This window comes from Martes martes, assembly GCF_963455335.1.
Source record: "Martes martes genome assembly, chromosome: 4".
NCBI classification, from domain to species: domain Eukaryota; kingdom Metazoa; phylum Chordata; class Mammalia; order Carnivora; family Mustelidae; genus Martes; species Martes martes.
Window position 1 is genome coordinate 82,969,508 of NC_137891.1, and position 18,438 is coordinate 82,987,945.

Genomic DNA, 18,438 nt, shown 5'->3' on the forward strand with positions numbered 1-18,438 from the left:
ATAATCTTTGAACAAAATTTTTTAAAAATTAACCAATTACTGCACCAGACAAACTAAAGTCTTTACTTTCAACTCTAAGTATTTGCTTCTTTACTGACCACAGGTTTCTCATTTACTATTGGATTCTTAGTGCCAACTATTAGTCTTCCTTTGGGGGTAAAATACTAACTTCATTTTTGTGTAATTTCTTGGCTGCAAAAACTTCCAGATAAACAGCTGCTCATAACTGAATAAGGACAAGATAAAAGAATTCACACAAGTCTACATTGAGTAGCCAATGGATCACTGTACAAATCTTACATGGTATTTGGTCAGTTATTCATTTTAGGATGAATGATTCCTAGAACCTTTTAAGTTAAGAAAATGAGATCTATCTGGCTTTGACTGTTGATTTCCTAATGAATCTGCCAAAAAACTCTTAAAGACTACATGGGAAATGAGATGAAGCCAACCCTTAGGAACTTTTTTTGGTGAGAATAGCCAACTAAGGATGTAAACACCATGGCAACCTCCTCATTTCTACCTTTTTTTTTTTTTTTTTAAATCATGCACTCACTCCATGAGTTCCCCAAACTCCCTTATTCCACGAAATGATCGTTTTGACGTCATTTTCTATATCACCAAATACCCTCAATTTTTTCTCTCAGGAAATGCATATGGCGTATCTTTTATTTTCAATGTCCCATTATATTTTAAAATAAAATTTTCAGTGTGAACTATGGTTAAGATTTCCATCCACTCATAATATAACTTCTACAAGGCATAAAAGATATTTTATTTCCATACATTTCCCACTTTTTAGTAAACACAGTACTGGAGGGAATTAACTGCCAATGCTCATATCAATTCTGTAATACACTGCATCCATTCCTTTTTATGATGTTCTTATTTTATATACAAAATACATATACCTTCCAAAATTGTGAGAATTGGAATCTTTTTGTGAAAATAACCAAAAACAAATCAAGCTGATACTGGAAAATTACACTGATACTTAGCAGAGAGGTAAACTCAGCGCCTTTTAGATCCTTCCCAGCAATAAACAATACTATGATTCTACACATAGGTCTAAAAAAAATACTTCTAAAATGAAATCAGGGAAAAATTCCTTAAACACCTACCAAATCCCATTATTCATTATACTAGACTTTATCATATGTACTTACATTCCTTAAACTGTATGTAAGAACACAGTAATGTGCTCATTAAAAGGGTTAACATAGTTTTGACCAGACTGTAATTCCATGATGCACCTACCAAAACTATCCAAAGCCATACACACCAAATCTATTAGGGATCATGTACTAATATTTTCCAGCTGTATCCTCTAAATTTTCAAAACAATATTAATTTCACGTGTATTTATCAATAAAAATATACATAGTGGGAAATATTTAAATCAATGAATTGGCATTAAGTAATCCAGATTAATAAACCAGCTGTAAGTAAAACTAATGTATTCTCCAAGCACTTACTCAAATTGAAGTGTGATAAATTCTTTTAAAAGGATAATTTGAAATAATAAATTTCTTCGACAGCACTACCCTTGCAAATGTTTATGTTCTATAATTCTGAAAATTAACACTTAACCCATAAACAAATGCCATCACTTTAAAATATTAGAAAAAACATGTTAAAACCAGCAATTCTGAAAACTAGTAACTAAAACCATTAAAGCATAACATTGACCTAATAGGACAAGAATTTCATTTTTGTAATCTTTATTAAATTTGCTGATCATCCCCTAGGGTCGCAACTGCTAGTCTTTTAAACAAATTTCAAAGGCAATTTTACAGTTCATTTAATACCATACACTCCTATAACCCTAGCCACTTTAGAAAACAAAGGAAAGATTGCTCCAAAATGCGGTCTTAGAAATGTTACTATAATTAAGAGCAGCTCTATATTAGCTCCTTCTATAATCAACCAGTGTGTTTTAGATTGCCATGTGTATCTTGATTGTTACATGCAAAATGGATTCTGCTTTGGAAACTAATTAGCATGCAGATTTCTGCAGAGATCCACAGTCCCAAAAACAAAACAGAGGAAAGAAACACCCTCAGCCAACTCTGACAACATATACTTGGGGGGAGAACCCTTCACAATAGTGGATATGGGAAAAGGAAAGAGAATAAGTGATCAAGGTACCCAGATTCTCAGCCTACCAATATAATTTAACATTCAAATGGTTATTAGCTATACTGTATGACAAGACACATTTCCAAAGTGGAAAAAAAGCTGTTAGACTAATTTAGACTACCAGTAATGGTTTTACATATGAAGTCACTGTAAATCAAGTTCAACAATTCAAAATTTTTAAGAAAGTATGCCAAGATAATAATTCATTTCAAACCTACTTTAATAAATTACACATGCACTAATTTGTGGGTATATCATTTCTATGTGTCATCTGAAAGCATTTTAGACATCTTTGATAATTAAAAATAGCCATGTTGAAATTAGTAAGTTTAGACAAACTGTCACTAACTTTCATGTATTATTAACCAAGAAAAAGTAGCTCAGAGCTTTAACTGTGAATGACTTGATAAAAACATGTCAGGGAATCTTTAAGAAATTTGTCCTTGATACCTGACCACCCTTCTATTTTCTTCAGGGAATTTGTAAGAAAGAAACATTTTTAACAAAGTAGCATACCCAGTGCTTTGAAACGAAAAACAGTAACTTAAAGCCTTGGGTCATTTTGGTAAAGGGAGAACACAAACGAGCTTTCAATTAAGAATTTCTATTTGTCAAAGTGGAGGTTAAGAGAAATTGGATAAAATTAATCCCAATTAGAAGCATTGGGGGAAGAAATGTCACAGAAAATTATAGAAAAAAGAGGTTACAAAGAGAATGGAATGTGTATTCGGATAATTTGCAATTTATAATTCTGTAAGAACCGCTAGAATCGAAACATTTTAAAATAGTACTTCTGGCCAACTAAAATTTAAAATATAATACCTACGATTCCTCTTTCTCCAAAAATCAAATTAAACTAATTAGGTAATTTGTTCTTTCAAATACTCTGCAAATTCTAATTCACAAGAAGTATACAAAATAGGATAATAAAAGTGTTTATAGGTGAACAGCTACAATAATTCCAATTTTTGCTACCTCAGCAAGGTACTATACATATACCACATCAATATAATAGAAATGGCACGGTTTCTGAGGACATGTTCCACATTTTATTTACATTTTAAGACTAACTTTAATCTCAAAATCACATACCCATACACCTATTTCCTTTTTGTTGATTTCACTTAAATGCATGGTTTGTCAAACAAAGACTGTAAACAAATATTTACCATGTCTGTTACATGTAACACACAGGAACGGCTTTTAACAGAAATTCATCGACCTCCCCCACAACATTTTTTATTATAAATACAGGTATCAAAACAATCCTGAACATTTTTTTGATACTACTAGTAGTCAGCACCCACACCGCTTCAAAAATTAACACAATTTGTGACAATATTCATTGTACCTGCTACTTTAGACAATTTCAACTGAAGCTCTTTCACTAAGTAAGATGGACAAAGCATGCCATTTGTTTTTCCTCTTGAAATTTGTTTTTACTTTTCAGAAACACACATACTTCCACAGCGTCTGATTCTTCTCTCCATGCTTTCATCTTGTAAACCTGAATTCTATTTTGAGTACTCCAGGTTTATGCTTAAATGATAGTGCCTTAACAAGAGAAAAAAAAATTGTGCTGCATTTTTCCTCCTGTAACCTGAAAACATAATGGTGTACATATATTAAATATATTCTTACAAATGTCCAGGTCATGTTTACCAGCTGGAATTCTTTTACTTAATGTGTGGGTATTTTGCATTGTGATATTTAATCAAGACATTAACATGAGTAGAAGGTTGTTGATTTAAGACAAGTTTTAGATCCACTAAAATTAATTGTTGTATGTTTGTCCTTCTGGTGGCTGTGGAAGCTTCATATTTTCTTTGGACATCATTAGACGTCTTAGCTCTTGAAGTACAACTTTAATGCTATATGAATTTTGCCATTTTGCTAACACTGGTATGCTCCGTGCATCCACCTAAAATGGGGAGAAAAGAGCAAAATTAATTACAAAGTTTAAAGTACTATGACACCAATTTATTAAACATACCTTAATGAAAAGAAGTGATTTTAAAATTCATAGCCTGGCTCTACTTTCACAAAAGAGAACATTATGAAACTACAGGTTCATATCATACTTAGGAACAATAGTGCTTCTGTAACAGCTATTTCCTAAAAATGTGTGTTCTGTGTGTGTGCTTTTCTGTATCTTACAATAAACATGTAGTGAACTTTGGACATCAGAAATAAGCAAACATTACATTAAATAACTACATATTTGCCATATATGTAATATATGTAAAATATGTAAACATATTTGCCAGTTGCTTCTTGATGAGATAAGATCTGAAGGTTCCTCTCTATCTCCCAGAACCTGGGCAATTATCTTAAATAGGATTTAGGAAAAAGCTGAGAACCTAATTTCTGCTTTTGGATTTTTCTTACCAGTGTTCTCTTTGCACAATACTAAACTAACCTTCCATTGTAAAAGACTGACAGAACGGACTACAGCTCCTTCAAAGCCTTATTCCCAGATAACTGACACCACTTGACCTGTCTGGCAGTTCCCAGAAAAATCCCACCCACAGGGTTTTTCTTTTTCTGACCTCAGAATTCACCCACTGAGTACCACCTATTCCTCTCCCCACCCACATCCACACCTACCCCAGGCATTTGTCAAAAATAATCAGTGTCAATTGTTTTAACATCTTTGTTGCCTGGAGAAACAATACAAACAGGAAGGTGATCAAAATATTTCAGAGGAAAAACTGGGAAATGAGATGTCCATAGGGGCTTTGAAAAGTTCCAACATATCCCTGGGAATCTTTAAGACCACATGTGTACAGGGCTGTTCACAGGCTTACAAAAGACTTGATAAATACCCACCTGTGGCTGATCTTCAGTAACGCATAAAAAAGATTCCAACCAAGTGGGATTTATCCCAGAACTGCAAGTTTGGCTCAGGATTTTAAAAGCCAGTCAATATAATATACCGTATTAACAGAGAACAAAAACCATAATTATTTCAATTAACAAAAAAAGGTATCTGATAAAAATCTAACTTTTCATGATTAAAAAAAAAAAACACTTAAGAAACCAGGAACAGAAGGAACTTCCTCAGCCTGAAAAGGGGGAATCTATAAAAACCTACAGCTAACATCATACTTAATTATCACTGCCACTCAACATGGTACTAGAGGTTCCAGCCAGGCAATCAGGCAAGAAAATGAAATAAGAGGCATCAGACTACAAAGAATGAATAGATCAATCTCTATTTGCAGGTGAAATGATCTTGTATATAGAAAATCCTAAGGTATCCATTAAAGAAACTAGCAGAGCTAATAAACAAATAGAGTAAAGTTGCAGGATATAGAATCGATTTATAAAAACCATGTCTATATACTTGCAATAAGCAATCTGAAAATAAAATTAAGAAAACAATGCCATTTACAACTGGGAAAGAATAAAATGCACAGATATAAATTTAACAAAAGAGGTGTAGGACTGCTATAAAGAAAACTATAAAATACTGTTGAAAACTTAGACCTAAATAAATGGAAAGACTTCCCCTTATACATGGATCAGAAGACCTAACACTACTAGGATGTCAATACTCCCTCAAAGTGGTCTACAAATTTAATAAAGCCCCTATCAAAATTTCAACTTCCTGGCACTTTTTACGTTTTTGTAGAAACGAACAAGGTTATCCTAAAATTCATATGGAAACAAGGAACCCAGAATAGCCAAAACATTGTAAAAAAAAATAAATAACAAAGCTTTTCCAATTTTAAAACTTACTACAAAGGTACAGTAATCAAGAAGGATGGTTCTTACATAAGGAATGACACTGGACTACAAATGAGAGCAGAAAAGTAAATCCATGCATATATGGACAACTAACCTTTTGACAAAGGTGTCAGAAAAACATACACAAAGAATAGTCTCTTTAATAAATGGTATTGGGATAACTGGATATCCACAAGCAAAGGAATGAAGTTGAACCGTTAACTCACATCATACATGAAGATTAACTCCAAATGGATCATAGATCTAAATTAAGAGCTTAAGCTATTAAAAAAAAAGAAAACTTTAAGAAAACAGGAGTAAATCTTCATGACATGGCATTTGGCAATGGTTTCCTAAGTATCTAATGCCTAAGAGGCATACAAGTAGATAAACTGGCTACATCAAAACTTAAAATTTTTCATTGCAAACCACACCCTCAAGAAAGCAGAGGCAACTCAAAGAATGGGAAAAAAAAATACTTGCAAATCATATACTTGATAATGGGCTCCTGTTCTATATGTAAATAACTCTTACAACTCAATTAATAAAAAGCCAAGTATCTCTCAATATACACAGCTGGAAAGAATGCAAAATGTAATGGTCACTTTGAAAAACAGTCTGGCTGTACCTCAAGAAGTTAAACATATAGTCAGTCATCATATGACCCAGCAATTCTATTCCTACGTATATACCCAAGAGAAATGAAAAGATTTACCCATTCAACCTCGTACACAAATTCACAGTAGCAATGTTCATGATAGCCAAAAGCAGAAAAACCCAAACATCTGTCAGGTGATGAATGGATAAATAAAATGTGATATATCCATATAATGGAATTATTATTATTCAACAATAAAAAGCAATAAAGTACTGATATATGCTACAACACAGATGAACTTTGAAAATATTGTGTTTAGGGGGCGCCTGGGTGGCTCAGTGGGTTAAAGTCTCTGCCTTTGGCTCAGATCGTGATCCCAGGGTCCTGGGATCAAGCCCCGCATCGGGCTCTCTGCTCCACGGGAAGCCTGCTTCCTCCTCTCTCTCTCTGCCTGCCTCTCTGCCTACTTGTGATCTCTGTCTGTCAAATAAATAAACAAAGTCTTTAAAAAAAAAAAATATTATGTTCAGTTAAAGAAGCTAGTCACAAAAAAATATTATTCCATTTATATGAAAAGTCCAGAATAGGCAAATCTATAAAAACAGAAAGATTAAACGTTGTTTAGGGTATGGGAAGGCAGGACAGAAAGTGACAACTAAACTAATGGACATGGGGTCTCCTCTGAGAGGAACAAAAATGTTCTAAAAACTGGATTGTGGTAATGGGTCCACAACCCTGTGAATACTAAGAAACACTGAATTATATGCACTGAATGAATTGTATGGTATGCAAATTATGTCACATTAAACTGCTTAAAACAGAAAAAAGATAATTTTTAAATAATTCTCTTGCAAGTAACTGAAACAATAAGAATATTATAATATTAAGATGTATTTTTTTTATTTTTTTACTTTTTAAAGATTTTATTTATTTGACAGACAGAGATCACAAGTAGGCAGAGGGGCAGGCAGAGAGAGGGGGAAGCAGGCTCCCCGCTGAGCAGAGAGCCGGAGGCAGGGCTCAATCCCAGGCAGAGGCTTTAACCCACTGAGCCACCCAGGCACCCCAATGTTAAGATGTATTTAAAGTGATTACTCTAATGTTTTAACTTACTGAGTAGCAAGCCCCTTAGCCTATTTTAAGTAGACTCCATTAGCGAACAGGAGTTTACAAGTGGAGAAAATACCAAGCTCTTTCCAAAGCAAAAACAAACACTTACATGACAGTTAAATAAAAAAGAGACTGCAAATCCTGTAAAATACCAACAGAATACACCAAAAAAAAAGGGGGTGGTAGGGGATGAAGAAGAGAGAGGAGGGAGAAAAGAGCATGGGAAAATAAATATCATGTCAGAACAAATCTGCATTTTATCATTCTATAATATACAATAACCTCTAAAACTTGAGACCTCATAGCATAAAGAACTATAATTTATGCTTTATAGTGCTAAACACCCCAAGGAATAATTCTGCCTTGTTGTATTAAATAGATACACACCAAAATTACTAAAGCAACACACATAATCCACCAGGTACTTAAATAACCTCAAAATATATAATATAAAATTATCCCAGCATATCACCAATAGTCAATGTGAGATTATGGCTATTTATTTACTAGTTATGAAAGTAATACTTTAAATTCTTAAATTCAAGAGAAAAACTGATGTCCAGTGTATTCACCCTACCTCTACCCTCATCTGTACTCTAATAATTAAAATCAGTATTTCTTTTTCTGTTTCCAGACTGCCGATACGAAGTGTTGGTGAGATGTACGATCACAGGGTACTGTTACACACAGCTAGGAGGACAGACATGGGTATAGTCCTATGGAGAGTAAGATGGCAGTATTGTATCAAGTTGAAGGCAAGCCCCACACCTCAGCAGACATTCCACTTCTGGGTGTATGTCCTGGTACAGTGCTACTCTAAGCATGTTTCAAGGAATGACGCCAGGCCTTGAACTAATTTTTTGCTGGTGTACCACAAGATAAACACAGAAATTGAGAGTAAGTGTTTCAAGAGTTCTATGATAATTTGACAGAGAAATTTTTATTTAAAAAATCCAAGCTTGTATTTTATCTTTTTAATTTTTATTTTCTTAGTAATTTTTATTGTATCTTACGAAAGTACTGATCTATAACATACTGGAACCAACAAACCAAGGAACCAACAACCAAGTCTTGAGAAACACTGCCCCAGGGTAAAAGAATACATGTACAAGAACGTCCACAGTAGCAATCTTTTGCTAAATGCCCAGCCTAAATGCCCAGCAGGTGACAAATAGAGTATTAAAAGGAACAATCTAATTTAAATGACTCAACATGAATGAAGCTCAAAAATCACTGACAAAAGTGATACAAAACAGAAGTATACACACATATGCATAGTAAAAACAAAACAATCATGTTCAGAAATGATAAACATGAAATTCAAGATAAGACTACCTCTGAGGAAAGTGGAAGGGGAACCTTGGGAAAGGAACACAGAGTTAACTATTTGTAATATAGTCTCTCTTTAAAAAAAAAAAAAAAAGAGCTATTACAGATAAGACCAACATGCTAAAATCTGACAAGGGAAAATGGAAGTTGTTGATTATATCATTTTCTAAAACTTGTCTATATGTTAAAAGTATTTCTTTTTAAAAAACGCCAAAAATGAGGATGCCTGGATGGCTTAGTCGGTTAAGCGTTTGCCTTCTGCTCAGGTCATAATCCTGGGTTCCTAGGATGGAGTCCCAGCACTGGGCTCCCTACTTGGCAGGGAGTCTGCTTCTCCTGACTCTGCCCCTCCCCGTTGGTTGTGCATGCCCTCTCTGTCTCTCAAATAAATAAATAAATAAATAATCTTTTTTAAAAAGACACCAAAAATGAAAACCAAGAGAAAAGTGGTAATAAATTTATAGTAACTGCTATTGTCAGAATAAAAGATTATCAGAGAAAAGATTATCAGAGTAAAAAAAGGGACAGAATTCAGACTGGAGAATCAGGAAGGACTTGTCTAAGAGAGTGACATTTACACTGAGAAATGAAGCATCTGTAAGGATTCGCCAGAGTGGAGATGTCCAGACTGGAAGAACAGACAGTGCAACAGTCCTAAGGCAAAATGAAAGGTGTGTCGGGCAGTGTGTACCTGTGAGTCCCAATGAGCTATAGCAAAAGGCATGCACAATGTGGCTGAAATCATTCAAGGCTATTAAAGCACAGAAGTGACATGACACAATTTGTATTTTAGAAAGATCCTCTGGCTCCTTGCTTTGGAAAGACTGGAGAAGTAAGAAAGCAAAATCAGAGAGATTGTTGCAAGACACGAGATGATGGTCAACGTTCATTTGGTGGCAATGTAAACAGAAAAATAAGACCTGACTCAAAGTTACATTTTCAACAAAGACTTATAAGGACATAACGGTAGACAGGAAAGGGAAGAAAAACAGAGAAAGAGACAAAAATGTCAAAAAGTAGATAAGACACCCATGAGATCAGATAAACTCGTTAGAGGTGTGCCTGAAATTTAATCCTGAACTTCCTAGTTCCTACAACAATGCAGAGCCCACCATTAATTACTTAATTTACAGAGTCTATAATATGAAAACAAACCAACAGTTGAGAAGAACAGCTACTCCTGGTAGAGAAATTTTTCTCTAACAAAAACAGAAATATTTTTGTTAAATTTCTTCCTCATAAGGGTAATGCTGTGTGTCAGAAAAGAAATTCCCTAAACAGTATTCTTTCTGTAAATTCAAAATGTCTTATAATCCTACTTCTATAAATATCTCTTATCACCTGACATAGAAATAGTTAAGTATGCACATTATAATTTCCAGAATAACCACTGAAAGAACAGAAACAGAATTTAAAAAGTTGAGAACCATTTCAAAAGTAGACAAGAAACAAAAACCACACAGGAAATCAGAAACCACAAAATAAGATAACTTATTAAACCAAATGTATTAATATATTGTATATTAAATAAACTACATGTTCCCAGTAAATTGCAAAGATTGACAGACTGACAGGAAGGACTCTCAGAACCCAGCTTCTAATTGGAATGTACCAGATAGGGAGGTTTAGAAGTAACCCAGCAAAAAAAAAAAAAAAAAAAGAAGTAACCCAGCAGGCCCACAGCTGAGATTTCCAATGACCCATCTACCTTCTTCCTATCAGGGTCATGCTTTCATCCAATACACCCAGCAGGGAGGCACCAGTCATTCTGGGTCCTAGCTGTGGGCCTGCATATTTGACTGAGGATAGAGGCTAGATAGCTAGCTCTATGTCCAGGGCTTAATTTGTAGCCAGAGGGAATTACAAATGTGGAGAAGATGAAATATGGAATATACCCTACTGTGCTGAAATAGAATTGAAGGTACTGGTATAAACTTATGGCTTTTTCGGGGTTTTTTTTTTGTTGTTGTTGTTGTTGTTTCATTTATTTGTCAGAGAGAGAGAGTACATGTGCCTGTGAGCAGTGGGGAGGAGGCAGAGGAAGAGGGAGAAACAGATTCCCCACTACTGAGCAAGAAGCCTGATATGAGACTCGATCCCTGACTGAACTACCCAAGTGTCCCATAAACTCAGTTTTTAACAGATGATATATTAAGGTATGCATATAGGTAGATAGGAAGAAAAGAAGGAGGAAGGATAGGTAGACACATGTGATACACTGGGTAAAATTAAAAAAAAATAAGAGTATAAAAGAAAATATTTAAGATGTTAATTACCATTGGTGAGGAAAAGGAATACAGGGATGGGATGAGGAGGAGCACACAAGAAATTAAGGATGTTGGTAACATTCTATTTCCTAAGATGGATAATGTTCGTTTTACTATTATGTTGTTGTTGTTGTTGTTACACTACCTAACATGTATTTTGCATGTGAGTGTACCCTCAACATGGTATCTCAAGAGCCTGGATTTAAGTCTTAACATGAGGGGCACTTAAGTGGCTCAGTCAGTTAAGAGTCTGCCTTCAGCTCAGGTCATGATCCCGGAGTCCTGGGATTGAGTCCCCATAGGGGCTTCCTGCTCAGGGGGGAATTTGTTTTTCCCTCTCCCTCTGCCCCTCCTCCTGCTTGTGCTCGCTTGCGCTCAGTCAAATAAATAAATTTTTTTTTAAAAAGTCTTAATATGAACCTTAATAACTTACTCATACTGAAATTCAGCCTTCCCTGTGTGAATCTGCTCAAGCAAGTCATTTTGGTTTATTTGCTTTCAACATACAACAATGTTCAACCTGTTCGTTCTAATACAGACATACTTTCCCTCAAAGAAAAGCCTCCTCTTTAAGAATATTCATCCTTTTAAACTCACCAAATGCACCTTAACCTTAAAGAAAAACAACATTCAAAGAGAAATAATGGTTATCTTTTCACCAAATAAGGATTCAACTAAAATATGACTACTGAAGCAATTAATAAAACCCTAAGAAAACTGTTGTCAACATCTATCTAGGCTGGTACACACAAGTTTTTTAAGGATAGGATGACTTATACGAGAAAAACAACATAAAAGATTAATTTCTTTTAGACTTCCAGCTAAACAAAGTCCTTTTTAAATTTTAACTTTCTCCTGACTATATATTATTCATTATATAGGAATAAAATGACTATTTTAACTTACCATTCCACTGGAATTATTAATTCCATTCATATTAATTTTGGTTACAAATCTAACTGATGGAGGAGCTTCTGGGTATTTAGGTCCACATTCTACTTTCAGGCTATATATTCTGTTTTCATAATTTGTCTGGAAGGCAAAAAATAATAATAATAATAATAATAATATTCAATTACTAATTAAAGAAGAAAAGTACAATATGAATATATCTGACATTACTTTATGATCAAGAATGTACTTTCCTACAGTCAAATTTATTTGACTTATATGGTCAGAAAAAAATGGAGCAAGCATACTTAAAAATCAAGATTTTATAATATTAAAATTATTCTATAAAGTAATATCAAGAGACAGAACTTGCTTTTTGTGGCACAAACAATGCCTCTAACAAATTTAAATGAAAAAACCAAAACAAATTCAGACTTTAATAAAAAAAGTTTATATTGTGCGGGGAGGGACTACTGACTTGTGTCACACATAGATACAGGTTCCCATTTGTCCAGAACAATTCTATCTAATCCTACTGTCCCAGTATTAATTATTACCAATACTTATTCACTCTCAAAAGGGACTGGCTGGACAATAATTTACACAGTTACTCCACTTATACAGCAATCAGAAACTTCTAGCCAAAAGGAAAACAGCATATTATATCATCTTACTGTAATAAAATATAATTATTTCATGCCTCTTATTATATTTCTATTACTTCATTAACTTTGTGATTCATTAAATTCCATTTTCAGAGATACAACAGCAAACTTTATGTCTCCATATCATTTTAAAATAGTTTCTTAATCAAGAAGTTGAACGTCACCATATTATTAAACAACTATTTTAAAGCTACCAAAATAAAATACTTGCAGATTATTTAGGCTTATTTTCATTCTATAATTAACTCTTTATCCTTATGGCTTTTGTTCACTTGGTTAACATATTAATGTACAATCAATAATAGTAAAGTAAAAAATAAATGAAAGTGACAAATTTAATACCTGTTGGTTCCTGCATAAACCTGGGAAAAAAAAATTAAGCTAACCATCTACAGATTTCACTTACCCAAACTGATCCACAGCTTCCTTTCCCTTAAGTAAGAGCTATTCCCAAGTGGAGGTCAGATCTGGGATATTAAACTACTGTAATTTAAAATGTATGCAACAATCTTGTACATATGATTATTAAATATTTTGACACTTTAGAAAGAAACACCTATATAAAAGTCATCCCAGTTTAACAGCACACATCCATTAACAACATGCCCAGCGCTTTGAATATGTATAGAAAGGACTAAAATCAGGGAGAACCTCAAGGAAATCATCCAGTCTGTGGTTCTCCAATCTGGATATACATTAGCCTCTCTATAAAACTTGCATTAAAAAATAATAGCCCCCAAGAAATTCTACAATGTTAGAAATACTCACTGTATGTGAAACAACCAGACTCTCACACTCTGCTGGGAGTAGAGAATGGTATAACCATTTTGGAAACAATCTGGCATTTTCTTATGGAGAGAAATAAGTGTACACATACCCTATGATGTAGCAATTCCATTCCTAAGCATTTTACCCCCCCACAAAAATGGAAACAAACATGTTCACAAAAGACTTTTAAAAGAATGCTCATAGCAGTTTTATTTCTAATAAGCACAAAGTAGATAAAATCCAAATACCATGAACACAACTGATAAACACACTGTGGCATATATCCATACGGTAAAATACTACAAAGTAATAAAAAGAAACACACTCCTACTATATGGAACAAACAGGTGAATCTCTAAGATACTAGGTCAAAAGCAGCAGACCAGTAAATACAAACACCACATGATTCCACTTACACAAAGTTCTACAACCTGCAAAACTGCTCCAAGGTGCAGGAAGTAGTGTCTGGGGTGGAGGTGGGAAGAGACAGAGGTAATTGAAATGTTCTGTATCTGGAGTATAGGCAACAGGTCTATTTTTGGAAATTCATGGTAAGATTTGTGCATTTCCTTATATGTAAATTATACCTCAACTTTTTTTTTTTTTTTGGTAAGTTAAAAAAAACTAAGTTAGCCTTTTGGTCTAATTCAATGCTTAGAGTAAACATTGTCTTAGCTTTGGACACCATGGGCTAATTTTACAACCTCTAAATTTTAAAAAACAGCCCTACCCTTCTGTTATCTAATAAAATAGTAAAATAAAAAAGGAAAAAAGGAACTAATATTTACTAAATATATACTATAGTCAGACACCTTCCTGTTGTCTAATTAAGTCATTTAATTCTCCATATTTCTTTAAGATTTTGAGAGAGAGAGAAAGAGTGCTTACGCATGCGTGAGCAAGGGGAGGGGTAGAGGAAAAGAGAGAATCTCAAAAAGACTTCACGCTAAGCTGGACACAGAGTTCAATCCCATGACCCTGAGATCATGACCTGAGCCGAAATCAGGAGTGAGACGCTTAAACTGAGCCATCCAGGCACCCCTCCATATATATATAAAGATGGGTATAGCATCTCCATTTACACATAAGAAAACTTGGAAAAGTTACTAAACCTCTAATGGCTCTAAACCTCTAAACCTCTAAAAAGCACTGCTTCAAAAAATGTAAAACTCAAACATATATGGCAAAACAAAATTGCTAATCATATAAATCCAAACGAATACTAGAATAACATTAAAAAAGGCATCTTAAATAATGCATAAAACAATTTAAAAACCACTAGCCAAGTAACAGTATGGTAAGGTAAAAATTTTCCCATTATCCTGGTTGGATGTAGATACCTAAAGCTGGGCACAAACTGCTCTAAACATGGCACCTTCTAAAGAGAAAACAACTAAACTGAGACACCAACCCCTGCAGATTTTATTAAAAGGCAACTGAACAACTGTACAAGCACTCACCCCACCAGGTCCCACATGCCTCAGTGAGAGAGGTTAAGTGGAGGGAGGGTGGGTGATGGAGGACAGAACTCACTGGCTGGCTAGAAAGATGCTGTGCCTTTATGAGGCGCCCCCCTCTTGCCTGGAAGTGAGAAAAGGCTCCAAGACCCCCACCCCCAGAAAGGGGAAAGCCCAATGAACAGAAGCCTAGCATGGCCACTGGCAGCACTGTGTCTACATGACCTTTTCAAGCAAACCAGATCTCCTCCCCCAAGCAGAGCAGCCTTCACTATGCACTGGCACAGCCTGGACACAGGAGCTTCCTGCAGTTTAGTGACACCAGGAAAGACACCTAGTCTAGGGAGTCCTGCTGGTGACCCCAAAAGTGTGAGATCAAGTGGGAGTTGCTCTTTTATATTTGCTTAAGCTATGGGAGAGCCCACAGAATCACTGAGGAACTCATATACAAGCTCCAAAACATTCCTAACGTTTAAAGTCCACTGGAGATAGTGCCTGGAGAAAAACTAAATCTAAATAATTTCAAATTTATATTCTACCAAGTTCAGACTGTCAAATCTTCAAACTATTCATTAAGAATGTTGATAAATTAAATCACTTTTTTTTAACCAAACATGGTAATCATGTTCATAGGCAGTGAAAATCATGGTTTTCATTACAAATACCAAGTTATAAAATAAATCAAGAACCTTAACCATCATCAGTACTACATTTCCTTCCTCAAATATCTCATGGAAAAATCAAAGCAGTGGAAGGAAGTCAGAGTTTGTTAGGTTAGTACTGTGCTCAAATTTTGCAAAGGAATACCAGAAAATATAAAACATACATTAATTCACTCACTAAAGTTAACACTGTTGATTACCTGGATCCATTTTTCTTTTTTATAATCAAGAGGAAATCTAAACCCTACCCAACAGCAAAACAGTTGAAATGCTCCCATAAGGTAGCCATTAGTATATAAAACCGAAGACTAAAACAAAAAACAAAAAACAAAAAACCCTTCAAATTAGTGTTCTTTCCAGCAAGTCAAAACATTACACAATACATATTACATATTTCAAAGACTCACTGCCAAGAGTGTAGTAAATGGGACCTTTGAGTAAGGAATGCAATGTACAAAATGTTTCCCAGTCTGGAAAAGATTTTGAGTAAAAATAAAACTTTAAAACCTTGAGAAAGATCTAAGAATAAAACACAATGGGCCTGTTGCCAACAAAAGAAAATATACAAAAATCAGAGACTTTTCTATATGCTTTATTAATGAAGAAATTGATACCTATAGCATTAACAAGGCAAGTCAAATGTCAAAAGGGCAAACAGCAGTGTGCACTCAATACAAACCAATTTAGAAACCCTTGGTTACACACACAGCAGATTAGTAACATATTACGTCAAAATACACTGTTTGCTCTTCCCAAATACCCCTCCATTTCCTCACCTTTTCTCCTCTCTATCTGGAATGTTCTCCATCCCCATCACCACCTTCTGAAATCCTACCAGTCAGTCCTTTAAGGCTCATTCCAAAGGCAACTTCCTCCACTGTTCAGCCTTCCTCAATTATTCCAGCTAGAAGAAACATATTCTGAAGTCCCGTAGTGAACTTTCTCTGCCATAGTTAGAATCTGTCATTTGTATTTATTTTTTCTCCTCCACTAAACTGCAAACACCTTGAGGGCAATGACCATATCAATCTTTCCCCCCCCAGTCCTCCATAAAATCAAGCATTATATCCTATACACAGGAAGCATCAATAATGTATACAAATTAAATTAAAAGGGAGGAATTGTTTCAGTTAGAAGTCATAATTATTTTAATATCAATATAAAATAAAATTCTTACTCTAAAATGACAGTAAGTAATAGAAAAAATATATAATTTATAGCACTGACCCTTGGTGGCCCAATAATCATGCCTGTCCACCTTGTAAGTGTCATATCTTCATCATCTTCAAGGCCCCAGCTAACCGTACCATCGCCTACTCCTTTTTGTCCTTCTTCAAGTTCTTCCAACAAGCGAAAATTACGAGGAACTTTAACTCCTATACAAAAGAATGTCAATGTAAATGTAAAAAGCCCATAATTAAAACGGCTGCATATATTCAAATTCAACTTTTTCCAAATTAACCTTTAAGACCAAATTCCCTTTAAGCATTCAGAAAATGCTCAATTTAAAAACCAGTCAAAATGAAAGCACTAAAGAGAAAGCACTGTACCAAATGTTAACTGCAATACAGATCATGTATATAAATTCCTTTTTTTTTTCCTTAAGATTTTATTTATTTGACAGACAGAGATCACAAGTAGGCAGAGAGGCAGGCAGAGAGAGAGCCCAATGCGGGGCTCGATCCCAGGACCCTGAGATCATGACCTGAGCCGAAAGCAGAGGCTTTAACCCACTGAGCCACCCCCATGTATATAAATTCCTAATTAATGTTATCCTAATATAAATCAATCCTAAGGAAATCACTATAAAATGAGTATTTTCCCATAACTGAGATTTCTGTCCCAAGCCTAGAACACTGCATCAAATAAATGGGCAAAGACCAGAACGTTCATAAAAGCTCAAATTCATTAACATACACTCTCTAATGCTTTTTAAAGAACGGAATTATGTTCCAACTTTAAAAAAGGCACTAGAAAGTACTATTTTTTTTTTTTAGAATGCTGAAGCAGCACCACCCACAGTCCCCAGTCAGTCTCCTTTACTATTCTCGCCCATGTCAGAATGCTACTTAATCATCACTTGGAGAGTTTCTCCATTTGAGAACAACTCTCCTCATGAATGTAAGTTTCCTAGGACACACCCTTCACCTCTGGGCCCAACCCAGCAAATTATTTACGATCCACTAGTCCTTCTCACACCTCCCATTCTTTAGACCTCATCACCCCTACTCTATTTTTAAAATCTTAACACAGATGTCTTCCCCTCTGCCTAGAATTCCCTAGCATTTCAAGTTTTCTCTTTCATTCTCAGTAAACCTGGTCTTTGCCACCACTGTGAACTCCAATCCCTAGAATCCAACCATGATTCTTCTAACTGACCACAACCTTTCCTAAAATTATTGGCCTGGCCTCTCCAAAGAACACATCTCGTGGTCTCGCATGTTCTCAACAACATCAAGCTTGAAACATCCCCCAGTCCCACCACGTAAGTCTTGAAAAAATTAGGTAAATGTCCCCAGAAGCCGTTCTCTCTGGTTCTGGAGCTTGCACATATATTCTTGTGTACTCTCTCTCATGCATGCACACACACAATGATGAAGTAGAAAGAAGTGACATCTCTTATTTTTTTTTTAGAGACATGTCTTCTAAAGCAACTGTCAATTTGTGTAACCTCTCTCTTGGTAAAACCAAAACATCTTTCACTTATTAATTCATACTAATCCTTCCGGACATACAATGAAAAAGCAATAAATATCGTAACTTAAGAGAACACTAGCCATTTTACATACTGTGCTTTATAAAAAAAATGCTTGAAAATCTTGG

The 18,438-nt window shown here is 34.9% G+C and overlaps 1 protein-coding gene across 1 annotated transcript in view; it reads right to left on the minus strand.

Annotated features, from left to right (window-relative positions):
* Window positions 1-541: 541 nt before the first annotated feature.
* UBE2V2 (ubiquitin conjugating enzyme E2 V2) overlaps window positions 542-18,438 on the minus strand; it is a 60,233-nt gene continuing 42,336 nt past the window's right edge. The window contains exons 2-4 of the mRNA XM_080801047.1: window positions 16,843-16,991; window positions 12,079-12,204; window positions 542-4,060 (exon numbers count right to left, since the gene is read on the minus strand). Coding sequence (XP_080657173.1) covers window positions 3,914-4,060; window positions 12,079-12,204; window positions 16,843-16,991 — 422 coding nt within the window. The 3' untranslated portion in view covers window positions 542-3,913. The remainder of the gene's footprint in view (window positions 4,061-12,078; window positions 12,205-16,842; window positions 16,992-18,438) is intronic.